General features: G+C 37.9%; 1 protein-coding gene across 23 annotated transcripts in view; it reads left to right on the forward strand.

Moving 5' to 3' along the window:
* grip1 (glutamate receptor interacting protein 1) overlaps positions 1 to 21,658 on the forward strand; it is a 248,060-nt gene that overhangs the window by 216,185 nt on the left and 10,217 nt on the right. For 9 of the 23 annotated variants that reach the window (XM_079868988.1, XM_079868976.1, XM_079868982.1 and 6 more), the window contains 7 exons: positions 288 to 433; positions 4,819 to 4,899; positions 10,028 to 10,097; positions 12,114 to 12,259; positions 16,632 to 16,836; positions 18,286 to 18,425; positions 19,536 to 19,733. In XM_079868988.1, the coding sequence (XP_079725114.1) occupies positions 288 to 433; positions 4,819 to 4,899; positions 10,028 to 10,097; positions 12,114 to 12,259; positions 16,632 to 16,836; positions 18,286 to 18,425; positions 19,536 to 19,733 (986 nt within the window). The remainder of the gene's footprint in view (positions 1 to 287; positions 434 to 4,818; positions 4,900 to 10,027; positions 10,098 to 12,113; positions 12,260 to 16,631; positions 16,837 to 18,285; positions 18,426 to 19,535; positions 19,734 to 21,658) is intronic. The other 14 variants (XM_079868981.1, XM_079868986.1, XM_079868971.1 and 11 more) reach the window with 3 other exon arrangements.

Below are 21,658 nucleotides of genomic sequence, written 5' to 3' on the forward strand. Positions count from 1 at the left end.
TCCCTCAGCTATTAAAAAGTTCTTTACTCTAACCTTGAGGCAGTAGCTAAGAGGACGTTTGTATTTTTACCTAAAATGTCACATCAACTCAATAATGTCTATTTAACGGTGCCAGCTGGCATAATATAAATGGTTGGTTGGTCTGGGCGAGACATTGCCTGGGTACCATTACCTATTTTGTCTCCCTCTGCTAGCAGTCCATTATTTAGTATTTTATGCATTCAGCACAGCTAGTCTGTTGGCCAGTGTAAGAGGAATGGTGTGCTAAATCTGCTCTCTGTGCACAGGTGCGGCATCCTGCAGATCGGTGACCGCATCCTGTCAATAAACGGCATTCCCACTGAGGACAGCACACTGGAAGAGACCAATCAGCTGCTGAGGGACTCCAGCATCACCAGCAAAGTCACGTTGGAGATTGAGTTTGACGTAGCAGGTGGGGACACAATTCATCAATTCCAAACCTGTTTGGGGAGGAAGGATCCATCTGGGCATAACCCGCGTTCATCCTAGTGTGTTCCTTTAAAGTAATGCCATTATTCTGGGAGCCAAACCATCTGCCGTCTATTTGATGTATATAAATGATTAGCGCTGCTAGACAAGTAGCCCATGATTTAATAGCTACTGTTTCCAGACAGAAAATCCAAAATACATTCTCTCATTTTTCCATCTCGTGCTGTGCTTTGGCAGTGTTATCACAGTACGGGTCTCATCGAACGCCTGTAGTCCTTGAGACATGCTGTAATTAGCTTGTCATCCTAGTGTTTTGTCTTGTGTAATTTGGTATGATATTTAATTCGTTTCTTAATTACGAATGAATCAGAAGTTAATCAGAAATCTTTTAACTGTGTATGTGATGACTTCAAGTGTAGGTTCAGCCTTAAGGCACTAGCATAGACCACCTACTGTCCTTTAACAATATGCGTATAGCTCACAAAAATGAGTAAGTTTCTGTTAAGCTCTAATCTGACTTTATGCAACTTCTGTCAGTAAGGGCTTAAATGCTGTTTAATCAAAGTTCACTAACTTTATTCTTATGTACTGCCCCGAGACTTGGGTTGAAGATCAAAACGCAAGCTTTATTGAGTGTAATCCATAATCGTAATCCATAAAAGAGGCATAAGGTGGTTTGACCTTAAATAACGTTAATAAATAAAGAATAAAGATTAAAGTTTGATTGAACACCATTTAAGCCCTTACTGACAGAAGTTGCATAAAGTAACACACAGAAGTTGCACAGAGCAAACCACCCAGATAATGACAAAAGGGAAATCCAGGGAAACAGGTCAAGACCATGACAATGAAACCAGAAGTAGCGCTCAGAAATGCAGTGTTTGCAAACAAGACTTTGCAAAGAAAGAATGAAAACACAGGGCTTATACTGTATATAGGAAGGGCTTAACAAGCCAATGACACACTGCTTAACCTTGATAGAATTAATAATAGAATACTTCTAGAGCAGGGGTCGGCAACCTATGGCACGTGTTGGCACGCGGAGGGTTAATCGCTGGCACACAAGCAAATGCGAGAGAAGTGTATGTATTTCATTCAGATAAAGTAGTCTAGTTTTATGCCGGTCAAATGCACTCGGGCTCCCCATGATTAAAATCGCGCAACATCAGCATCACACGTGCACACGGAACGCACATGTAGGAAACCTCGTGAATTACGGCCGTTTCACACATATTTTTTTCGCCGTGCATGTTAATCAATGAGTGCATTCACACCGGGAGCAGGAGCAGCGCGTGAGCGCCCAACAGGAGCGTCGCGTGAGCAGCGGTGAAGCGAGGGTTTCGCCGCCGAGTCTATTTTGTCTGCGCTGCTCACGCTCAATTTAAAGCCCCTTTCACACAGAGATTCCGGAAAATACACGGATAAAGTGACCCAAGATTTGACCCGGGTTCGTTTGATTTTGGTTCATTCACACTGCCAGTGATTTTCCGGAATCAGAGAGTGCGTTCACACACAAGCCGTACAAATCCCGTAAAGACACGTGACATCGATGTAACTTAAAATGTCACCGCAGCGTCTTAAGTTTGCTTATGAGCTGCGATCTCTCTCTCTCAAGAAACTACGCTTGTGCATTTTTTCTCTCTGATTCGATCATAAACTTGCGCATTCTCGAGGTTGGACATCCGGGACTTGTACTCCCATAATGCACTGCGCGCGCATAGCAACGTGGCGAAGGGTAAAACAAACAAGCGCCCGCCATTAAGCAACACGAAGCGGAAGACAAACGAGCGCCGAGCTCTTTTCCTTTGGTTGCAAATCATGCCGACAAACTGTTGTGTTGTTGGTTGCACCATCAACAGAGTAAAAAGGAGTGACAAAAAAGAGAGAAATGGCTCCAGGTGATTGGAAGAGGTGTTAGTTCACACTGCACAAATGCATGTCAATCTTCACGCCTTTTAGTATTTCACAACTTATACAGTGTCTAAGAAACAATTTCTCATTACAAATGTTAAAGTCTAGCTGTTGTCGTTAGACACTACATTCAATAAAATTGAATCTGATGACTGGTTAATGCAAAAAGTGTGAATAGAGGGTATGCACATACCATTTTACTTTAAATCTAAATAGAAATGTAATCTCAAATGAATGGACAAATTGAGGGGCAAATCAAAGAATAACAAAATAATACCATTGCAGAGATGGCCACTCAATTTTCTGTTGCTATGTTATGACATTGCTATGCATAATGGTCGGCAGCTCTACACTGATAAGCAACAATGAAAATGCACTAACGTTAGTTTCTGCAGTTAGCCTTTTTTGGCTTTTGAAAAAACTGTCCCTCACTGACACTGTACAAGCTGTGCCACTGACAGACTGAGCTCATATAGCGCCTTTCACAGACATGTAGCTAGTCACAAAGCGCTTTACATGAGTGTTTTATTACATTCACTTCTCACCACCGACATACATTCGCACACACAGATATCATTCATCATTCATCATTAATACAAAGTAGTCCGTTAGTATCCATAACTGACATAATCCACAGCAAAACTTCTGTGAATAGTTACATTTTTGATTTGCCTCGGGCTTTGCCTTCGGTTTGTTTTACCCTTCAAACTTGGCAAACTTGTTTTTATTATTTAGTTTGGGTAAAAGGATATGGTATTTTATAAAAAAAAAATATATATATATATAGAAAATAAATATTTGTGTGTGCTGTAAAGTGGTTAGAAAAAATGAAATCAGAATCGGCTAAAAAAATCGGTATCGGCAGGTCAAACTCGGTGAAAAATCGGAAATCGGAATCGGCCTAGAAAATTGTAATCTGTGCATCTCTAGTTAGGAGTTATAAATACTATTAAATTGTCTATCTAAATCTAAAACAAAATTCAAGAGAAATATTTAAATTTCTGTACTATTTCTGTGTAAGCCAATATGAAAACGTAAAATGTTTGTGTATTTATATGAGTGTGTGTGTATATATATATATATATATACTTTGATTCTGCATGGATACATTGATCAAAAGTGACAGTAAATACATTTATAATATTGCAAAATATTTCTATTTCAAATTTTCAAATAAATGCTCTCCTTTATTCATCAAATTATCCTGGGGGAAAAAAAATGGTTTTAAGCTGCTGAAACTGTTTGATGATAATAAGTTTGATAATATTATATTAATAAATGTTTGTCGAGCATCAAATCCAAATATTAGAATGATTTCTGAAGGATCATGAGACACTGAAGACTGGAGTAATGGCTGCTGAAAATTCACCTTTGCCATCACAGGAATAAAGTACATTTTAGAACATATTAAAATAGAAAACCATATTTTGAAATATTTATTTTGAATTTGATATTTCACAAAATTACTGTTTTACTGTATTTTTGGTCAAATAAATGCAGCCTTGGTGAAGGTAAGAGACTTCTTACTGAAATCTTACCTTCCCCAAACTTTTATTACAAGCCATGAACGTACCCTAATTTGCACGAACCACTCATTTACATTCTGCGACATTGAATGTAAATCTTCCTTGCAACCCAATAAAATGTAAATATTTTACCACAGAACAATAAAATCTGCTTTTGAAAGGATGTGCTGGAAGGAGAACGATTTGATTGTACGTTTGCTTGTACGTTCTTTTTTATAGTTCAGGCCAAGTGTTTTTGAAAGACTCTTTTGTTGATTTGGAGAAATGAGTTGGCTTGAATCACTGCATGATCATTTCAAGAGCAGAGGCCTTTATGTGTAATGGAGGGTCGCTGGAGTGCAGTGTGTTTTCTTTCTTTTGATGCTTTCACACTTCTGTCATTCTTTTTGAGTCTGACTCACTGCCCAGAGGAGAAGGACATATTTTATGGAGATTTCAGTCTTCCAGACTTAGGATTCTGGGCTTCTGTCAGAAAAGATCATCTACATCGCTGCCTGAGAGAAAGACTGAATTTTTAACAGCTGTCTACAAGTCACTTTAAAGAGAATTCACCCAAAAATGAATGTTCTGCTAGCATTTACTCTACTTTCTTTCTTGCATGTAAATCAAAGAAGGTAAAAGCTATGGGGACCAATAAAAAAAAAAGCAGCTTGGACATTCCACTAAACAGCTAATTTTGCATCCCACTGAAAAAAATAATTATAATCATACAGGTTGGGAACAACATGAGGGTGACTAAATGATGACATATATAATTTTCAAGTGAACTATCCCTTTTACAAGTGTTGGTTTGGTCCTTCACCTGAATTTCCACATTTCAGTTACAAAATGGTCTATGAATCCAGACTTAATCAAACTTGAGAATGATTATATGGATAGACCTGCATCTAAATATTGAGCTTTTTTGTATTTCTGTCCTTGTCTCATCCAGAATCTGTCATCCCAAGCAGTGGAACCTTCCATGTGAAGCTACCAAAGAAGCCAGGTGTGGAGCTGGGGATCACCATCAGCTGTACGTATTCTTCTCTCCGTTCTTCTATGCATAATAATGGTTGTCTGTGCTCAAGGTGTAAGTTGTATTTATTGATCATACATGGGATAAATAATTAAAAAAACACAAGGTTTGATTCCCACATCTGCATCTGCCAAATAAGAAAGTATACAGTGAGAAACTATATTGTTAAAAAACAACAACGTATAATTACCCACATTCCCATTTGAAGCTGCACTCTTATTTGCCTCTTCAGTGTTTTTATGTGCATTATCTAGGCCACACATTTAGAAGACTTTCACTTCCTTCACTCCCTATATCACGGAGATAAAAATATGTGACATTTGACCCTTGTTTCAGTTCCAAGGATATTGAAGAGACACAACTGGGTGACTTATTATTGGGTTACTGGGGGAAAAATGTAGCTGTTGCTTATTAGGGTACTGGAAAAAAAATCATTTCTTGCTCAGAGGGTTATTTATATTATTTTTTGAGGTTCTGCATGACAAGCACCTAATTATATATTACCTCTCATTTATTGCTATTGTAAATTTAATTGCTAGGAACAGACTGTAGTTCACAGTGGCTGCATCCAGAAGGCAGTTTCATTGTATTGTGTGATGTGTGTGATGTGTTTTTGTGTATGAAGGTCTTCCAAGGCATCATAATGTCACATCTAAAGATCTATAATGAATTCAAGTTTCTCTAGTCTTTAGGGATAACCAAGATGATATTTTGTGACAAATTCTTATTTCTCACTAGAAATGGAGAAAATTGGCATTTTTTTACCATCAGACGTTTGTATTTTGGAAACCATTTGCTGAACACACATTGGATTGTGGGATATTATACTTTTTGAACCATCATCTCCCAAAAGCCCATTAATAGTGCTGTATTTTAATGGAAATGAATGCCAAACTATTCCCTCCTTCCTCAAAAGATACTGTATTTTCTCTCCTGTTGTGTCATTCGTTTAAATCACCTGTTTTTTTTGGAAAGGTGTTTATAGACGGATCTGCCTGTGAATTCAATCTGTTTTGTGCCTGCAGTCAGGGGCTCTGCAGTGCTCCGTTCGTAAACCCCACGCGCCGAACGCTCGAAGCCTTTGCCAGCTGCTTCATCAATGCCCCCCCGCACTGTCAAGCAAGAGTGATTCATCACCTCATCCCAGCTCGGTTTTGTCACATTGACTGTTTTCCCCATCACAGCAATATGATACGAACTTTCTGTTATTAGCCAACGTTTTTGTGAAATACATTGCTGGACCCCTATGCAACAACCTAGCAGTAATTGCTTCTCTCTGCATCTGTGGAGTCGTTTACCTCCAAAGCAATTTTGCCCGTCATCCTCCATGCTTTTTAAATAAGTATTTATTTCGTTGCTGGTGTACAAGTTGTGTGTAGTCCTCACATTTGTTGCTAATTTGATGGGGCAAATTCTCCCAGGATTGGCTATGAATATATACACAGTCCAAAGATAATAGCAAACAGTTCCCAGTAAAGCTTCTTTTGTGGGTTTTTACAGCTGTCTGAACTTCCTTAATGAACCCGACGAACTATTTTACCAGTGCTAAAGTACCGCTGTAACTGCTTTTCAGATCATTAAAAAAAAATATTTTTTAATGGTTCCCATTCCTCTGCATCTTCTCAAAATCTCCATTCAGTTAACATAATAGTTCATCCAAAAAGGAACGTTTGTTTTTATTTATTCACCTTTGTAAAGAAAATCTGCTCAATTATGCCTCCATTTGGCTCAGGGCCTGCAGGATGTCTGAGAAAGTCAACTTTTATGGAATGAGAATGAGAGAGAGAGAGATGTAGGGTGTCCTATCCACATGTCGATTTATGTATATGGGCTTTGCGGAGCTCTCGTGGCCTTTCTGAGCAGTTTAATGGCTTTCTGCTGTGTGCCTCTGTAGGGCCTGTATTTCACAGGTACTAATAAAGCCATAGTGGGACACATTTATAGATGTCTTGTTTACTTCTCCTTAAAGATTACCGTGTCTTATTCTCCTAGTGGCGTCTCATCTGCTGTGGACTGGTACACTACTCTACCAGCGGACTCTGTACACTAATCTGAGTTTGTTTTAATTTGATATATACTATGTATGATTTTAAATGCGAGTCACATCCTGAATAGCAGGGGGGAAAACATTTGTGAAATCCATAAAAAATAGATTTTAGTCAGATTTCATACATTTATGAAGTGAGATGGTAAACACCATATTTTACATGTTTTTTGGCTGCTTAGACTGCAGATTTGATTTGAATGAACAAAACAAAAAAGATTTATGTTGACTAAAACAGCAAGGTTAATTCATAATAAATGCTTTTGAAGATCACCATAGTAGTTTTACTGTATAAATTGGATCAGATCAACCTCATAGCAAAAGTTTACTACATGTACTGTAGTTGTCCTAGTTTGACCCCAAGCTTGTGTAAAGATTGACATTCACCTGGCCAGACCAATATAAGCAGGCAAGGTGCCGAGACTGCGAATGGGCCACGCTATTTATCATGGTTAGGCCAAATAGCAGTGCAAGTCATAGGGGAAAACTATGACAAATCAGCGACCAATGGCAACAATGTTGCCGCCAACCAGGAAGCAAGCAGGAGATTGCTGTGCTCGTCCGTTCTGAATGTCATAATGTAGCTTGCCTGTCAAATGAGAATCATCTTGCTGCTTGATTTACTATCAAGAGTGCCTGTTTATGTAAGTAGTCATTCCTCTGTTTTTTGCTCTGGATACTTGCTATAAAATTCATCAGAGCTTCACCGAGTTGAAAGGCTGTGCTTTGATGTGCACCATCTGAAGGTGACATCACACCGCTGTAACTGTAATGCAGCATATGGTGAGGTCCCTTTAAGGCCAGCGGACATGTGCACTCTTTGAGCTGAGCAGAAAACATGATTATTTCTTTGGTCCGAGAACTCACTAACATTTGGAAATTGAATTGTCAGATTGGCTACATCTCAGCACCTGCATTGCTGACACTGACAATTTGCTCTCAGATAGCTTGTTCAAATCTAGCTCGCTCTGATTGACATCCTTAAAGCAATTTCTTTCCTCTTTTAGACTGCTAGTGCTGTAGCCTGTACCATCGAGACTGAATCTTTGACCTTTCTCAGTTGAATCATCCTGAAATTAATGTTCTCTTTCAACTGACAAACCTCTTCGACTTGCTTTGTAATTTGAAAGTGGAAAGCTCTAATTTCATATTAGCTGAATAAATCCATCACAGATTAAAAAAAGGCATCAGACAGGTTTTCCCCCCTTTACTTTTTGTAGTTATATTTGAATATATATGAATATACAGTATATTCTGCAATTTCGTATGAGTGCTTTTTCGCAGCTTATTGTGCTTAAGCAGTCAGAAATGCACAAAATTACGTAAGTAATTGTGGAGTATTCACATAAACACAGACGGTGATGTCCGTGCATTAGCTCTTAAAGTGACAGCAGGTAACCTAATATACATGCTACTGTCTGTCATTAATCTTAATGAAAAGGTAGCGAGAAAAAAATGGATCTGTATTTCATTTATACAATGAAACATTAGATGTATTCAACATTCCTGTACCTGAATATTGTTAGACCTACCTGAAAACACTATTTCATTTGTATTTATTTGTGATTCTGCTTGTTCTTGTTTATTTAGTCAATTCAATTCAAGGTTTAAATCAAGCTTTCTTGTGCTGTGTTTAAACTCTTGTGCAACAAAATGACCCCATTGTTAAAAGAAAATAAATCCTTAGAGTGCCCAAAATTAAAAAATGCCCCCAAATTAAAAAATCCCCACCTAAGTGTCACCTGAGAGGGGAATCCCCACCCATTTTTCAAAATGAAATCAAATAATCCATCATATTACCTTGTGAAACCTCTCAAGTAATCAAGCTTTTCTGTCAATTGGAGCTTGTCTTATTGCAGGGTTGTCCCAGCAAAGAAAACCTCTGGGACTGTCTGTCCAACACAGACACGTGCTCGGCATCTCAATGCGTAGAGAAAGAACAGACCCCCATAAGGCAGCATAGGACGATCACTGACAGGCTACACAGAGCATCAGAATTGATTATGATTAAGCTGCGCCACCATCTGGGATGCATATTAGGTTGAAAAGTGAGCAGGATTAACAAAGGAGTTTTTTTTCTTATTCGAAGTGAAAAAGACACAACCTTCCAGTCTGCCAGTGACGCACTAAGCGAACATGAATAACCCTGAGCTCTGACTGAGAGTAAAATGCTCTGGCACGTCACTCTAGAAGTTTGATATCACACCTCCAGATGCTCCTGGCAGGCTAGGGACCATATGACATGTGATTATGCACTCACATCTGTCCCCTTAGTACACCAGAATGTGACTAGAGCTGCTAAAAAGGTCTATTTTCTATTTCATACTGACATAATGGCTCTGATCCAAATCCTAGAGAGCTGGCAGCATTTTTAGGCCCATTTATATTTTTACACATATTCTAAAATGTCTGAAATCACAAAATGGGTAAATTATTTAATTATTTTGGACGGTGATTGGCTTTAAAGGTAAAAAGCTTGAGAACCACGGTCCACGACTTTCCTGCTGGAAAAAAAGCAACTTAAAACAAAGCCTACGCTTATATGCTGGGCTTGTCCGGTTTGGTCTGTTGGCTGGTTTTAGAGGGGTTTTAACCCCACTAAGCCAAGCAAACCATCGTAGGCTGGTTTAAATATCATTTTTATATATGCACTATTATTTGCTGAAAGACTGCCATCCACACGGCTCTGTTGAAAATGTGCATCTCGATTGTCAATCAGTTGGAGTGGCATCTTTTGCAGTGTCATCATGTCATTCTCCAAGCTGGAAAAATGCAAAATCGACAACAAAAACCATCAGTTCTGACTAGACTGGACTGACAACTACTTTGTTTATGCTACCGAAAGCAACTAGTTCTCCACCAACCAAGTCGATACAAAGCTCTTACTGTGTCATCAGATTTACTCTCACCAATTTTAAAGACACTTTTGTCAGCAAGATAGAACCTTTAAAAGTGCTGTACTTTTAAAAATGTTAAGTTATAATCTAAGAATGACTAAGAAATGATCAGCAGTGTTGCCTACAGAAAATGAGTGATGTTGTGCTGTTAAACAAGTTTGATTGTTCTCTTCTCTCTTCACAGCTCCTTCCAGTAGGAAGCCCGGAGATTCGCTCATCATCTCTGACATAAAGAAAGGCAGCGTTGCGCACAGGTACCGCCTCACGCCATTGTCTTGCACCGCATCTCTTTTTAAATGTATAGAAAAATGCTAATCTCATGCAAAACAACTCATATATACAGCCTTCAGCACACTTACACCCACCAGCATGGCAAGCTTTGCTATATTAAATGAAAAATACATAATAGATGGATTTACATTGGATATCCAAGTGCGAAATGTTTCACTCGATATAACATGCTCTAAAGCATAATGCCCATCATCAAACAGTTTATTTATTTGAAAGAGAATTATTTTCTTCCCAAAACGTTTAGTGTTCTTTTTAAACTTTCTATTCATCACCAAATCAGCATTATAATGAATTAAGAAGGATCATGTGACACCGAAGACTGGAGTAATGATGCTGAAAATTCATTTTGGCACAAGTCAGCACTGTATTTCTGAACTCTCATCCAAATCAGCTCTTCATCCATGCCTTAAATACTGCTCTCCAACTAGACCCAAACGGCTAATATAATGACATCTGCGCACAGAATTGAGCATCGAGCGTATGCTATCTGCATCGACTTGCCAAAGCATTCTTATGAATATAAATGCTCATTTTCTCCAGGCTACAGTAGAGTGCGGCTTGGAGAACGCGTCATGTAACCCTCCGTATTTACATAAATCTCAGCGGTTGCCCTGCAGAAAGGTATAGAGTGCTGTTGTTGATTGCGAGGTCTATACGGGCCTGTTCGCAGTAAAATCTAATCTCACTCCTCTAAAATTTGACTAGCTTAGATTCATTCTCTTAAAAATACCTTTTCACTCATAGCTCGAGATATGGTACTTGTCAAAAGTTTGGGGTTTTAATTCATTTGAAAGTGTCTTATGTTCACCAAGATTGCATTTAATTGCTCAAAAATGGAAAAATAGTAAAATTGTGAAATATTACAATAAAAAAAAAAAAAAACTGTTTTCATTGTTAATATATTAAGTAATTTATTCCTGAATTTCCAGCAGCCATTAGTAGTATTCAGTGTCACATGATCCTTCGGAAATCATTAAAATATGCAGATTTTCTGTTTAATAAACATTTATAATTAATATTAATGTTAAAGTGTTGTGCTGCTTTATTTTATTGGAAACTGTAATGCTTTTTTCAGGATTCCTTAATGAATAAATTTCAAAAGAACAGGTTTTTATTAAAAATAGAAATGTTTTGGAACATAAATGTCTTTACTGTCATGCTTTTAAAGCATTGTTGAAATATTTAATTATTAATTTCTTTGAAAATAAGTCTAACTGACCTCAAACTTTTGAATGGTAGTATACTTTCCTTTCACAACTTTCATTTCTAACTTTTTTTTATAAATTCTCCATGGTAATAGTTAGGGTTGTTGGGGGATGCTGTATACCTAGTAATTAAGGCTCTTTCAGCACATATACTCTAATTTCCCCTACTTTTACATAATAGAACATATGTTTACCTGATAATTATGCGAGGAGGAGAGAGAATTGGGTTATGAATCTCTGTGTACACAGTGTAGTGGTTAAATACAGGTCTGTTCGTCTTTCTGTTGAGACGTCTGTGTTAGATGGCCTTGGCTCTTGCAATCTTTCACATTTTGCTCTCCTCCATTTCAGCTCTATTAAAAGGGCCTAAAAATAAGTGAGCCATTTAATATGAAGAAGTGGTGGAATAATTGTGAATTCAGGCAGGATTACATCTCAATGTCTAATCTGAATATGGAACGACACAATTATGACCAATACGATAAAAGTAAGGTTTTTTTTTTTTTTTTTTTGGCTTCAGATCTATCTCAGCGCCTCTGGAAGCTCTTTGCTGTGTACCATGGTCAATCTACTGAATAATGGATGTGTTTTCTTGCAGAATGTGAGCTCAGACTACAACGAAATGAGTGTAAATGTCTGCATGAGGGAGAAAATAACCTTTCCTTCAAAATATTGCAAGACGAAATGGAGATTTGCTGTATGGCAGAGGAAATGTTACATTGGTTGTGCTTCTGCAAAAAGCTTGTAACGGTTTTTCTGTGCACTCCTTCAAAGAACGGGCACCCTGGAGCTGGGGGATAAGCTTCTGGCAATAGACAACATCCGTCTGGACAACTGCTCCATGGAGGACGCTGTTCAAATCCTGCAGCAGTGCGAAGACCTGGTTAAACTCAAGATCCGCAAGGACGAGGACAACTCAGGTACCTCTGAGCCTCTGCAACTACACACTCCACACGGACACACATTTACACTAAAAATCCCCATGCAAGGTCAGAATACATCAGCAAAGACTTCTAATGCGAACGTATTTTGGCCAGGATCAAGATAAAGAATAAGCTATTAAGACCTGACTGATTAACCTATTCTAATGTAATATGGTTTCAACCAGATACGGCAAGGACAGAAAAAGGACAAGATAAGAGAAAACATGGCAGCATTATTAGCCATGAATCCCTTACGTACATAATACAGATATGTATCATATATGTTCATAAATGACCATATAATTCAATATATTAATATTAGTTATACATTCGCGACTAATCTCATTTAACATGAAAATCTGTGTTTATATAATATATTTGTGTACACACACACACACACACACATATATATATATACTCACCTAAAGGATTATTAGGAACACCATACTAATACTGTGTTTGACCCCCTTTCGCCTTCAGAACTGCCTTAATTCTACGTGGCATTGATTCAACAAGGTGCTGAAAGCATTCTTTAGAAATGTTGCCCCATATTGATAGGATAGCATCTTGCAGTTGATGGAGATTTGTGGGATGCACATCCAGGGCACGAAGCTCCCGTTCCACCACATCCCAAAGATGCTCTATTGGGTTGAGATCTGGTGAATGTGGGGGCCATTTTAGTACAGTGAACTCATTGTCATGTTCAAGAAACCAATTTGAAATGATTCGAGCTTTGTGACATGGTGCATTATCCTGCTGGAAGTAGCCATCAGAGGATGGGTACATGGTGGTCATAAAGGGATGGACATGGTCTGAAACAATGCTCAGGTAGGCCGTGGCATTTAAACGATGCCCAATTGGCACTAAGGGGGGCCTAAAGTGTGCCAAGAAAACATCCCCCACACCATTACACCACCACCACCAGCCTGCACAGTGGTAACAAGGCATGATGGATCCATGTTCTCATTCTGTTTACGCCAAATTCTGACTCTACCGTCTGAATGTCTCAACAGAAATCGAGACTCATCAGACCAGGCAACATTTTTCCAGTCTTCAACTGTCCAATTTTGGTGAGCTCGTGCAAATTGTAGCCTCTTTTTCCTATTTGTAGTGGAGATGAGTGGTACCCGGTGGGGTCTTCTGCTGTTGTAGCCCATCCGCCTCAAGGTTGTGCGTGTTGTGGCTTCACAAATGCTTTTCTGCATACCTCGGTTGTAACGAGTGGTTATTTCAGTCAAAGTTGCTCTTCTATCAGCTTGAATCAGTCGGCCCATTCTCCTCTGACCTCTAGCATCAACTAGGCATTTTCGCCCACAGGACTGCCGCATACTGGATGTTTTTCCCTTTTCACACCATTCTTTGTAAACCCTAGAAATGGTTGTGCGTGAAAATCCCAGTAACTGAGCAGATTGTGAAATACTCAGACCGGCCCGTCTGGCACCAACAACCATGCTACGCTCAAAATTGCTTAAATCACCTTTCTTTCCCATTCTGACATTCAGTTTGGAGTTCAGGAGATTGTCTTGACCAGGACCACACCCCTAAATGCATTGAAGCAACTGCCATGTGATTGGTTGATTAGATAATTGCATTAATGAGAAATTGAACAGGTGTTCCTAATAATCCTTTAGGTGAGTGTGTGTGTATATATATATATATATATATATATATATATATATATATATATATATATATATATATATATATTAACTTTTTAAGGCTTTTTTCATTTTAAGAAAAAATGCCAGCATGGATTTCATTTACATTTTTGATTAATTGACTTCAATTGTTGAATCAAATTAATGAATTTATTAATTGAAAAGGAACACTTCAAATGAATCACAGAAAATTAATCGATCTTGCCAACTGCATTTTTTTTTTTTTTTTTTTTTTTGCTGAAGTTTAAATCAGAGATGTCTTTTCAATGTGATGTTTGCAAATCACAAGACAAGGATAGATCAGGAAATTAGTATAATGACACGCTCTTTAGAGAACTTAATGGAGAGTTAAAAACACTTTAAAATCGTGATATGCACAGCGTTTCTTAAAGGTTAGGGTTTTACACATAAATAAATGAATAGTACTTTAGAAAGATTACTGACAGTCAAAAAATGAACATTGAACATAAAAGTTTAATTTTACAAGGAGCCAAGATATCGAGATCAGATGGCCTGCTAATGCTACTCATTTTTGGGTCAGACCTGTTAATGCACATGTTCATTCACAGTATAAATTAATCAAAGTTTTTAGAATGTATTTGACTATTCAATATATCACCCCGCCTTGTTGCCTAATTATACTGCTTGGTGATTTTGTAACCGTTTAAAGGGAAAGCTCAGTAAAAAAAGAAAATCTTGTTCCAAACCCGAATTACTTTTTTTGTTACATACATACAGCTGGCATATACTTTAAGTTGAGGTATAGATTTGAAGTGGCTCTGCTGTCAGAAATGTCACAGTGAGATCTTTATTATCTCCAAAGGACCTTCTGCTAAACCTTTAGCTGCTTCTCTTGGGCTACAACAACAAACACATCTCTCCTCGCTTCCACAACCTCACAATTCACCCTTAACACTATTAGCATTGTGCGCACTGAAGAAAATTAGGTTTAATCGCTTCAATTTAATGCTCGTTTGGTTCAATTATCCGATTAGAAATCCTTGGAGCCCTCATCCAATGTCTCAAAAGCATTTACCCACAATCCTCTGCTTCATAGTCGTCTACAGGGGCGTTATGCTCGTACTACAAAGCAGACCTGCGAATCACATTTATATTTCATCCAGGACGTCCACTGTGTCCGTGAAATGGCACCTCTTGTGTTTCAGATCCTCGCCCAATGCTGGAGGCTCGTTTAGATCTTTCTCGCTGGGAACATTAAGGTCGACATTCATTTTTCACAAAACCCTTTTTTCTGTGACAACAAATCATCAGTCTGAGAGAGGTCGTGGTAACTGGCATGCTAAATAGGGGTAATTTCCCTCCCATCTCTCCATTAGTCCATCGTGGAAAAAAAAACTAAGGCGTAATGAGCCGACCTCGTGTTAACGAACATCCCCAGACCCCCAGCGCAGACACACAAACACAAACCTAGAGCGGCTGTGATCTGACAGCGATCAGCGCTTCATTAGGACGTGGATGCGAGTGGGAGATGACAACGATTGCCCTGAGGATCTGCGAGAATTTCCTCTATTTTTTTTCTTTAGCGCATTCCCTTCTCGGTGTAGTCATGTCAAAACGGAAGGTAGACCTCTTAATTGATGTTGAGCATTATGAATCAGCGCCACAAATATTTTATAAAACACTTTCAAGTGGATTTTGGTGTTGCTATAGCCACATCTGCACTTGAGTGCATACAAAACAAGTTCAGTCTTATAATTAATTTACATTATGATTCTTGTTTCTCAGCTGGTAAAGCAACTAGCACAGAGAATCCCCTGAGGACACACATATAATATACAGCTTGAATGCATAAAGTCACTTTGGGGAAAAAAGGAAATGTCTGACATCTGAAATGCATTGGGGGTCCAGGCTATGGAGGCTTAGTTCTCCTTTGGATGATAAAATGTATGATTTGTAGAGGTAAGGTGTAGTATCCATTTCTGAAATGGATCACAGAGCCGATATCCCATTTTCTGTATTATGCATGTGAATATCTCCATTTTGCCACTCAGTTGTATTTTCTCTCTCATTTTTTCTTTCTTTTTTTTCTTTTCTGGATGCACCACTTCCATTACCTTCCATCATTCTTCTCTTGAATTGCCTTTACTTCCTTTCCCATTCTTCCTGCTTTTTTCATTCCTCCAGTTTATTAATTTTTGTGAGCATAATCAGACATCACTTTTACTTTTAGTTAGGTTGTTTTTTGGGGTGTTGTCAATGAATTAGCAATTGTAATGGAATTGATTACATAATGTGCAGATTCACTGTAAAAATAGGGCGCATTGCGGCACAATTTACTGTGTAAGAATTTTCCGTATTAGTTTTTTCCAGGTGTTGCATTGTGTTGTAAAATTACTGGATAATGTCCTGGCAGAAAATTACCAGTGCATTTTCTGTTTTTATTTTTTGCAGTGCAAATTATATTCAATCCAAACATTATATGTAGTTGGAAAAAATGTCAGATTACAACAGTTGCAAAGGTAGGACTGGTCAGTAAATGGATTTTTTTTTCTTTTAGGACAGGACTTGGCGAATGTTCAATTGCATGTTAAATTGACAACCCTAGTATTTTTATCCCATTTCTATTTGTTTCCTTTGGGTTCCTCTTCCCTCATGTTTTCTCTTTATTTTCTGGTCAATTCCTCCTTACCTCCTCTCTCTGTCCGGTGTTGTGAGGGGTGTCTTCGCTCTGCTCTCTGCCCCTCTGTGAGGTATCCTACGTGATGGCAGTGTTGATAGGGACGCCCGTGTGCTGTTGGCCTGTGTTGCAGACGAGCAGGAGACCTCCGGCGCCATCATTTACACGGTGGAGCTGAAACGCTACGGCGGGCCGCTGGGCATCACAATCTCGGGCACCGAGGAGCCCTTCGACCCCATCATCATCTCCAGCCTCACTAAAGGCGGCCTGGCCGAGAGGTACGGCTCTGTTCATGCTTTCAAGCCTGTCAACAACAGTTATGAAATATCACACTTATGTTAAATATACATGTATATAGAGAGAGCTAATGTGTGTGATATCTTAAAAAGGAACTATTATGTTTTTTTTACATTTGAACCTTCTTTAGTATGTGATGTTGCTGTTTGAATGCTGTCAAAATTATAAAGCAAAGTCCACTCCAAAAGGATGGAGTTAACACCACAACTATACTGTAACAATAATGGCACAAGGAAACTATATTGTCGGAATCACATTCAGAACGATTTTTTTTCTAGCTGATGAATGATAAACACATTTAGCCAACACAGACAGCCAATCAGAATCCATTCTGCTTTAATAGTTCAAACATTTAATCGGCAGATGACAAAACTGCAGTGCGTGCTTAACAGAATGATATTGTGCATTATGTGACACTTTTATGAAACACTCAAAATGGTTGAAAGGTTGCAAAACATTGGTTGAGCCGACCAATCAGAGCACATTGTGCTTTTCGGAAGGAGGGGCTTCATAAAGACAGAAACTGAACAGTGTTGCTGACAGACTGGGAAGAGAGGTGCTGCAACAATGTGAAAAATACGTTTTTTGTGTGTGTTTTTTTAATTCAAGCATGAAAACCTATTCTAGTAGACACCAAAAACAAAATCAAGACTTTATAAAAAGGGCATAATAGGTGCTTATATAAAAATATGTATTATAAATAAAACTATATTATATAATTTGAATGATAATTATATAATACATATAGAGATAGATAGATAGATAGATAGATAGATAGATAGATAGATAGATAGATAGATAGATAGATAGATAGATAGATAGATAGATAGATAGATAGATAGAGTGCTATGCATAAGTTTAGACACCCATGCTAAAGTTGACTAAAAAGAGGAATAAAAAATCACCTTTTGGAAATTGAACTTAATGCCTTAATTAAAAAAATTAGGAAAAATTCAACCTTTAAGGACACCAATTTTCTTTGTGAATGAATAATGTATCGTAAATAAATAAATGTTCTTCCTTAAAATACAGGGTGCATAAGTCTGGACACCCCTATGTTAAATTCCCTTAGAGGCAGGCAGATTTTTATTTTTAAAGGCCAGTTACTTCATGGATCCAGGATACTATGCATCCTGATAAAGTTCCCTTGGCCTTTGGAATTAAAATAGCCCCACATCATCACATAGCCTTCACCATACCTAGAGATTGGCTTGGTTTTATTTCAGTTAGCCTAATAGCTGGTTTGATTTGCATTGAGAGATGATCTTATGGAAAGTACTCCATGTGTTGCTGTAGACATTAATCCCAATTAAACATTTTAATCTATGGACAGCCCAAGTTAATTTGAATGAATGCATGTTTTCAACCAGAAAAAAAGGGCTTTTGAAATGATGCATTGCAGCTGAGTTGCTGTGCTCTTGTTTCCACAGGACTGGTGCCATCCACATTGGTGACCGCATACTGGCCATTAACAGCAACAGTTTGAAGGGCAAACCTCTAAGTGAGGCCATCCACCTGCTGCAGATGGCTGGAGAGTCCGTCACACTGAAGATCAAGAAGCAGGGAGAATGTGAGTGCTGACATGCAAGCTTACGACCAAATGGCTTTTTTATATGTACACTAAGTCAAATGTCACACTTCTCATGATCCTTAAAACCTTCGAAGCCAAAGGCTTATGCTAAAATGCATTAGTTAGTTTTGTGTACAAATATAAATGGTGCCCATGAATATCTTCACAAAAATCTAAGGGTATGTTTACACGACACCGTTTTCTACTGAGAAGGTTTGTCTTGGCCGTTCGTTTACATGACAACAGCGTTTTGGGGGCCTGAAAACGCAAGCTTTTAAAAACGATACATTTACCGTCTCCATGTAAATAACAAAAACGCGAATTTGTGAGAACGGTGCCGTCATGTGCATTACATGTTCACACATGCATACTATGTGTTCGCGGGGTGTTTCTTGACAAAGTGACATCGCCAACTACTGGCCTGGCATGCATAATACAGCCTTTTTAGTCATTTTCACAGATCCGTGTGAACGGGGATCGTTTTGACAATCTGTTTTTAGTACATCGTTGTCATGTAAACATACTCTGAATGTGTTTAATTGTTTTGTTTATTTATTTTAATTATTAGTTTATATGTATTTATTTTATTTAAATAGATGATTTGGGGTGGATAGTGAAGGAAATATATTTTATTATGTTTGTTTGTTTGTTTTACATTTTTGGTTACTTAATTCCCCGAATGAGTTATGTTTTGTATCATTTTAATTATTATTTACTAATTGTTATTCACTAATTACATTTTTCTAAAACATTATTTTTCTTATTATATTTCCCAAACTTTTGATTGGCATATTCTTTGCTTTTATTTTCTCATCGCTCTTTCTCACACACATTACCTCCCACAGTACTGTACATCTTACTGTAGCTCCAAAATGCAATAAGGCTGCCTAGCCGTGAGTCATTAAAGCCTAAGGTCTAATTCGTTTTGTCTCCATCTATCATATACTGTAGACTGACAGTAGACAAAGTAAAGTTCCTTATCCAAGAGCAAAAGATCAAATGAGCACTGATGTGTGAGCCCAATATCCAGTAAAGTCTGGATCTCTCTGGTCTATTGACTGTGATCCGAGGGCTCAGACAATCATCGTCTTTATTTCATTCTTTCTACAGTGCCAAGCCCGAAGCAGCCCTCGGTAACGGGTCGCATGAATGATCTGAGCGATATGGAGGACGAGGGTCAGACTGGGCAGAAACCTGTAAAACTCTCAGACATCTATTCCACCACCATCCCCAGTGTGGACAGCGCAGTGGAATCCTGGGATGGTTCTGCCATTGACGCCACCTTCAGCACCCAGGGTAAATTTGAGTGTGAGTGGTTATAATGTTTATTTTTTTGTACTTTTCACAAAATGCAATTAGCAATTTTATCTTTCAGCTTTTAAATACGTTTTACTGCAGTAAATAAGTCCCAGTACCCTCTGGGCAAAATATAATTGGAGCTACATTATTTCAGAAAAGCGACATGAACTGTCCCATTTGTTGAAATTTTCTGGACAAAATTACTTTTGTAAATTGCTTCTGCCATTTAGAGTGTTCCAGCAGGCATTTCAGATTCTAATTGCAAACGAGAGCACGACATTTGTTTGAAAAGTTTCCGGAACATGTTGTTACCTACCATTTCTGTAAGGTCTAAACTATTTCTTTTTCTTTGACCCAACCCTTTATTGATTATATATTTTATGATTATATTTTTCTTCCTTTTATCTGTGTTGTTTTATAAATTTTATTGTGCAATTTAATCATTTATATTTATTTAATTTGATTTATGTGGGCGGGGGGTTACTGTGAGGTTTAATTGAGTTTTCCATTCTCTTTGGACCAGCAGATATGTATTTACTCAAGTAATTATTTCAAGTAATCTGCATTGGGATACGTGTCTTTTATTAGGCCAGCTGGTGGTACAGTGATATGGAAAAATGTATTATTTTATTAAGTGGAAAATGAGTCCTAATGAGCGCTGGGATACACATGGCCATTTGGATAACTCGCCAGTAATGGGTTTGAATTGCAGTCAGCTCTCCTGACACTGAGGCCTCCTGGTCAAAACTAATCGCAATCATCGCTTGAATCGAGAATGCCAAGTAGGCACATCACACATTTCAATGTTTAATTCAGAGAAATGGTTTCTATTCATATATGAATAATACATGTGAGCATTACTCCCACGCTCATGTATATTAATGAAAATAGTTGCTGAAAAAACAATATGTTAATGGTCCACAAGGTTTAAGAAGACCATCTTAGTCTAGTATTTGTTGAGTCATAGCCAATACTGTCTTAAACAGTCTGTGCGCAGCACTTCGTCTTTAATACAAGAGATTTTGGCCAAATGAAAAAACTGAGCGTCCAAATATAACTACGGTAAACTATAATAAGTTGATGAAAACGTAATGTGATGCACTTACTAAATTCTCCTTGAAATTTACCTTGAATGTGCCTTACATTTTTAAGTACAATCAACTTGGATGTTTGTCATTTCAACTGAAATTACATTAAAATTACTTTAAAAATGAGTTGAATTGCTTTACTTGTTTTGATGAGTTAAAGAGCATCTTGCAGGTAAAAAAAAAATCTAAATGAATATATAACCGTGTATGAAAATACCATATGAAAAGATAATGCAGGATTTAAAATGTTTTAAAACGACATAAGGACACCAATTTAGTAGATAAAGTGAGCGTTTCTTTGACTGCTCGTACAAACCGCTTTTTTTCAACATCGCGTCATTTTACGTCACAAATGTAAAAACATATGTTGTCACAACTTATTGTTATATTCTTACATATCATATCATTTTTTACAGTGTACTTTTGGAAATGCGAATGTAGTTACAAATAGAATCTGAATCTAAATAAATTACCATCTGTCAGTGAGCGAAACTTTTTTCCTAATTCCCATTAATATCTGAATGTCATCAGTCATTTTTTATTTATAGAGATAATTAATTCATCCCAGTGCTGCTGACATACACCTCCTCAAAACCACCTTTCATCTCATGTTATTTTCCATGTCCCTCGCTCTGATGGGGTGGAAAGACACTTTCCGCTCATGTTAACAGGTTCATATGGTTGCTCTCCTTCCCTCAGGCAGCGCTACTCTCTTTCTCTCAGGGCTCCATACATAAATGAATCTCAGATGGTTGCAGAGATTCGGAAACCATTCACAGGGAGCAGCAATCTGCCCCTTAAATTATGGATGATGTGGAAGGAGCATAAATTCAAGGTTGCTGGCAA

The sequence above is a fragment of the Squalius cephalus genome (assembly GCF_949319135.1).
Source record: "Squalius cephalus genome assembly, chromosome: 4".
Taxonomy (NCBI): domain Eukaryota; kingdom Metazoa; phylum Chordata; class Actinopteri; order Cypriniformes; family Leuciscidae; genus Squalius; species Squalius cephalus.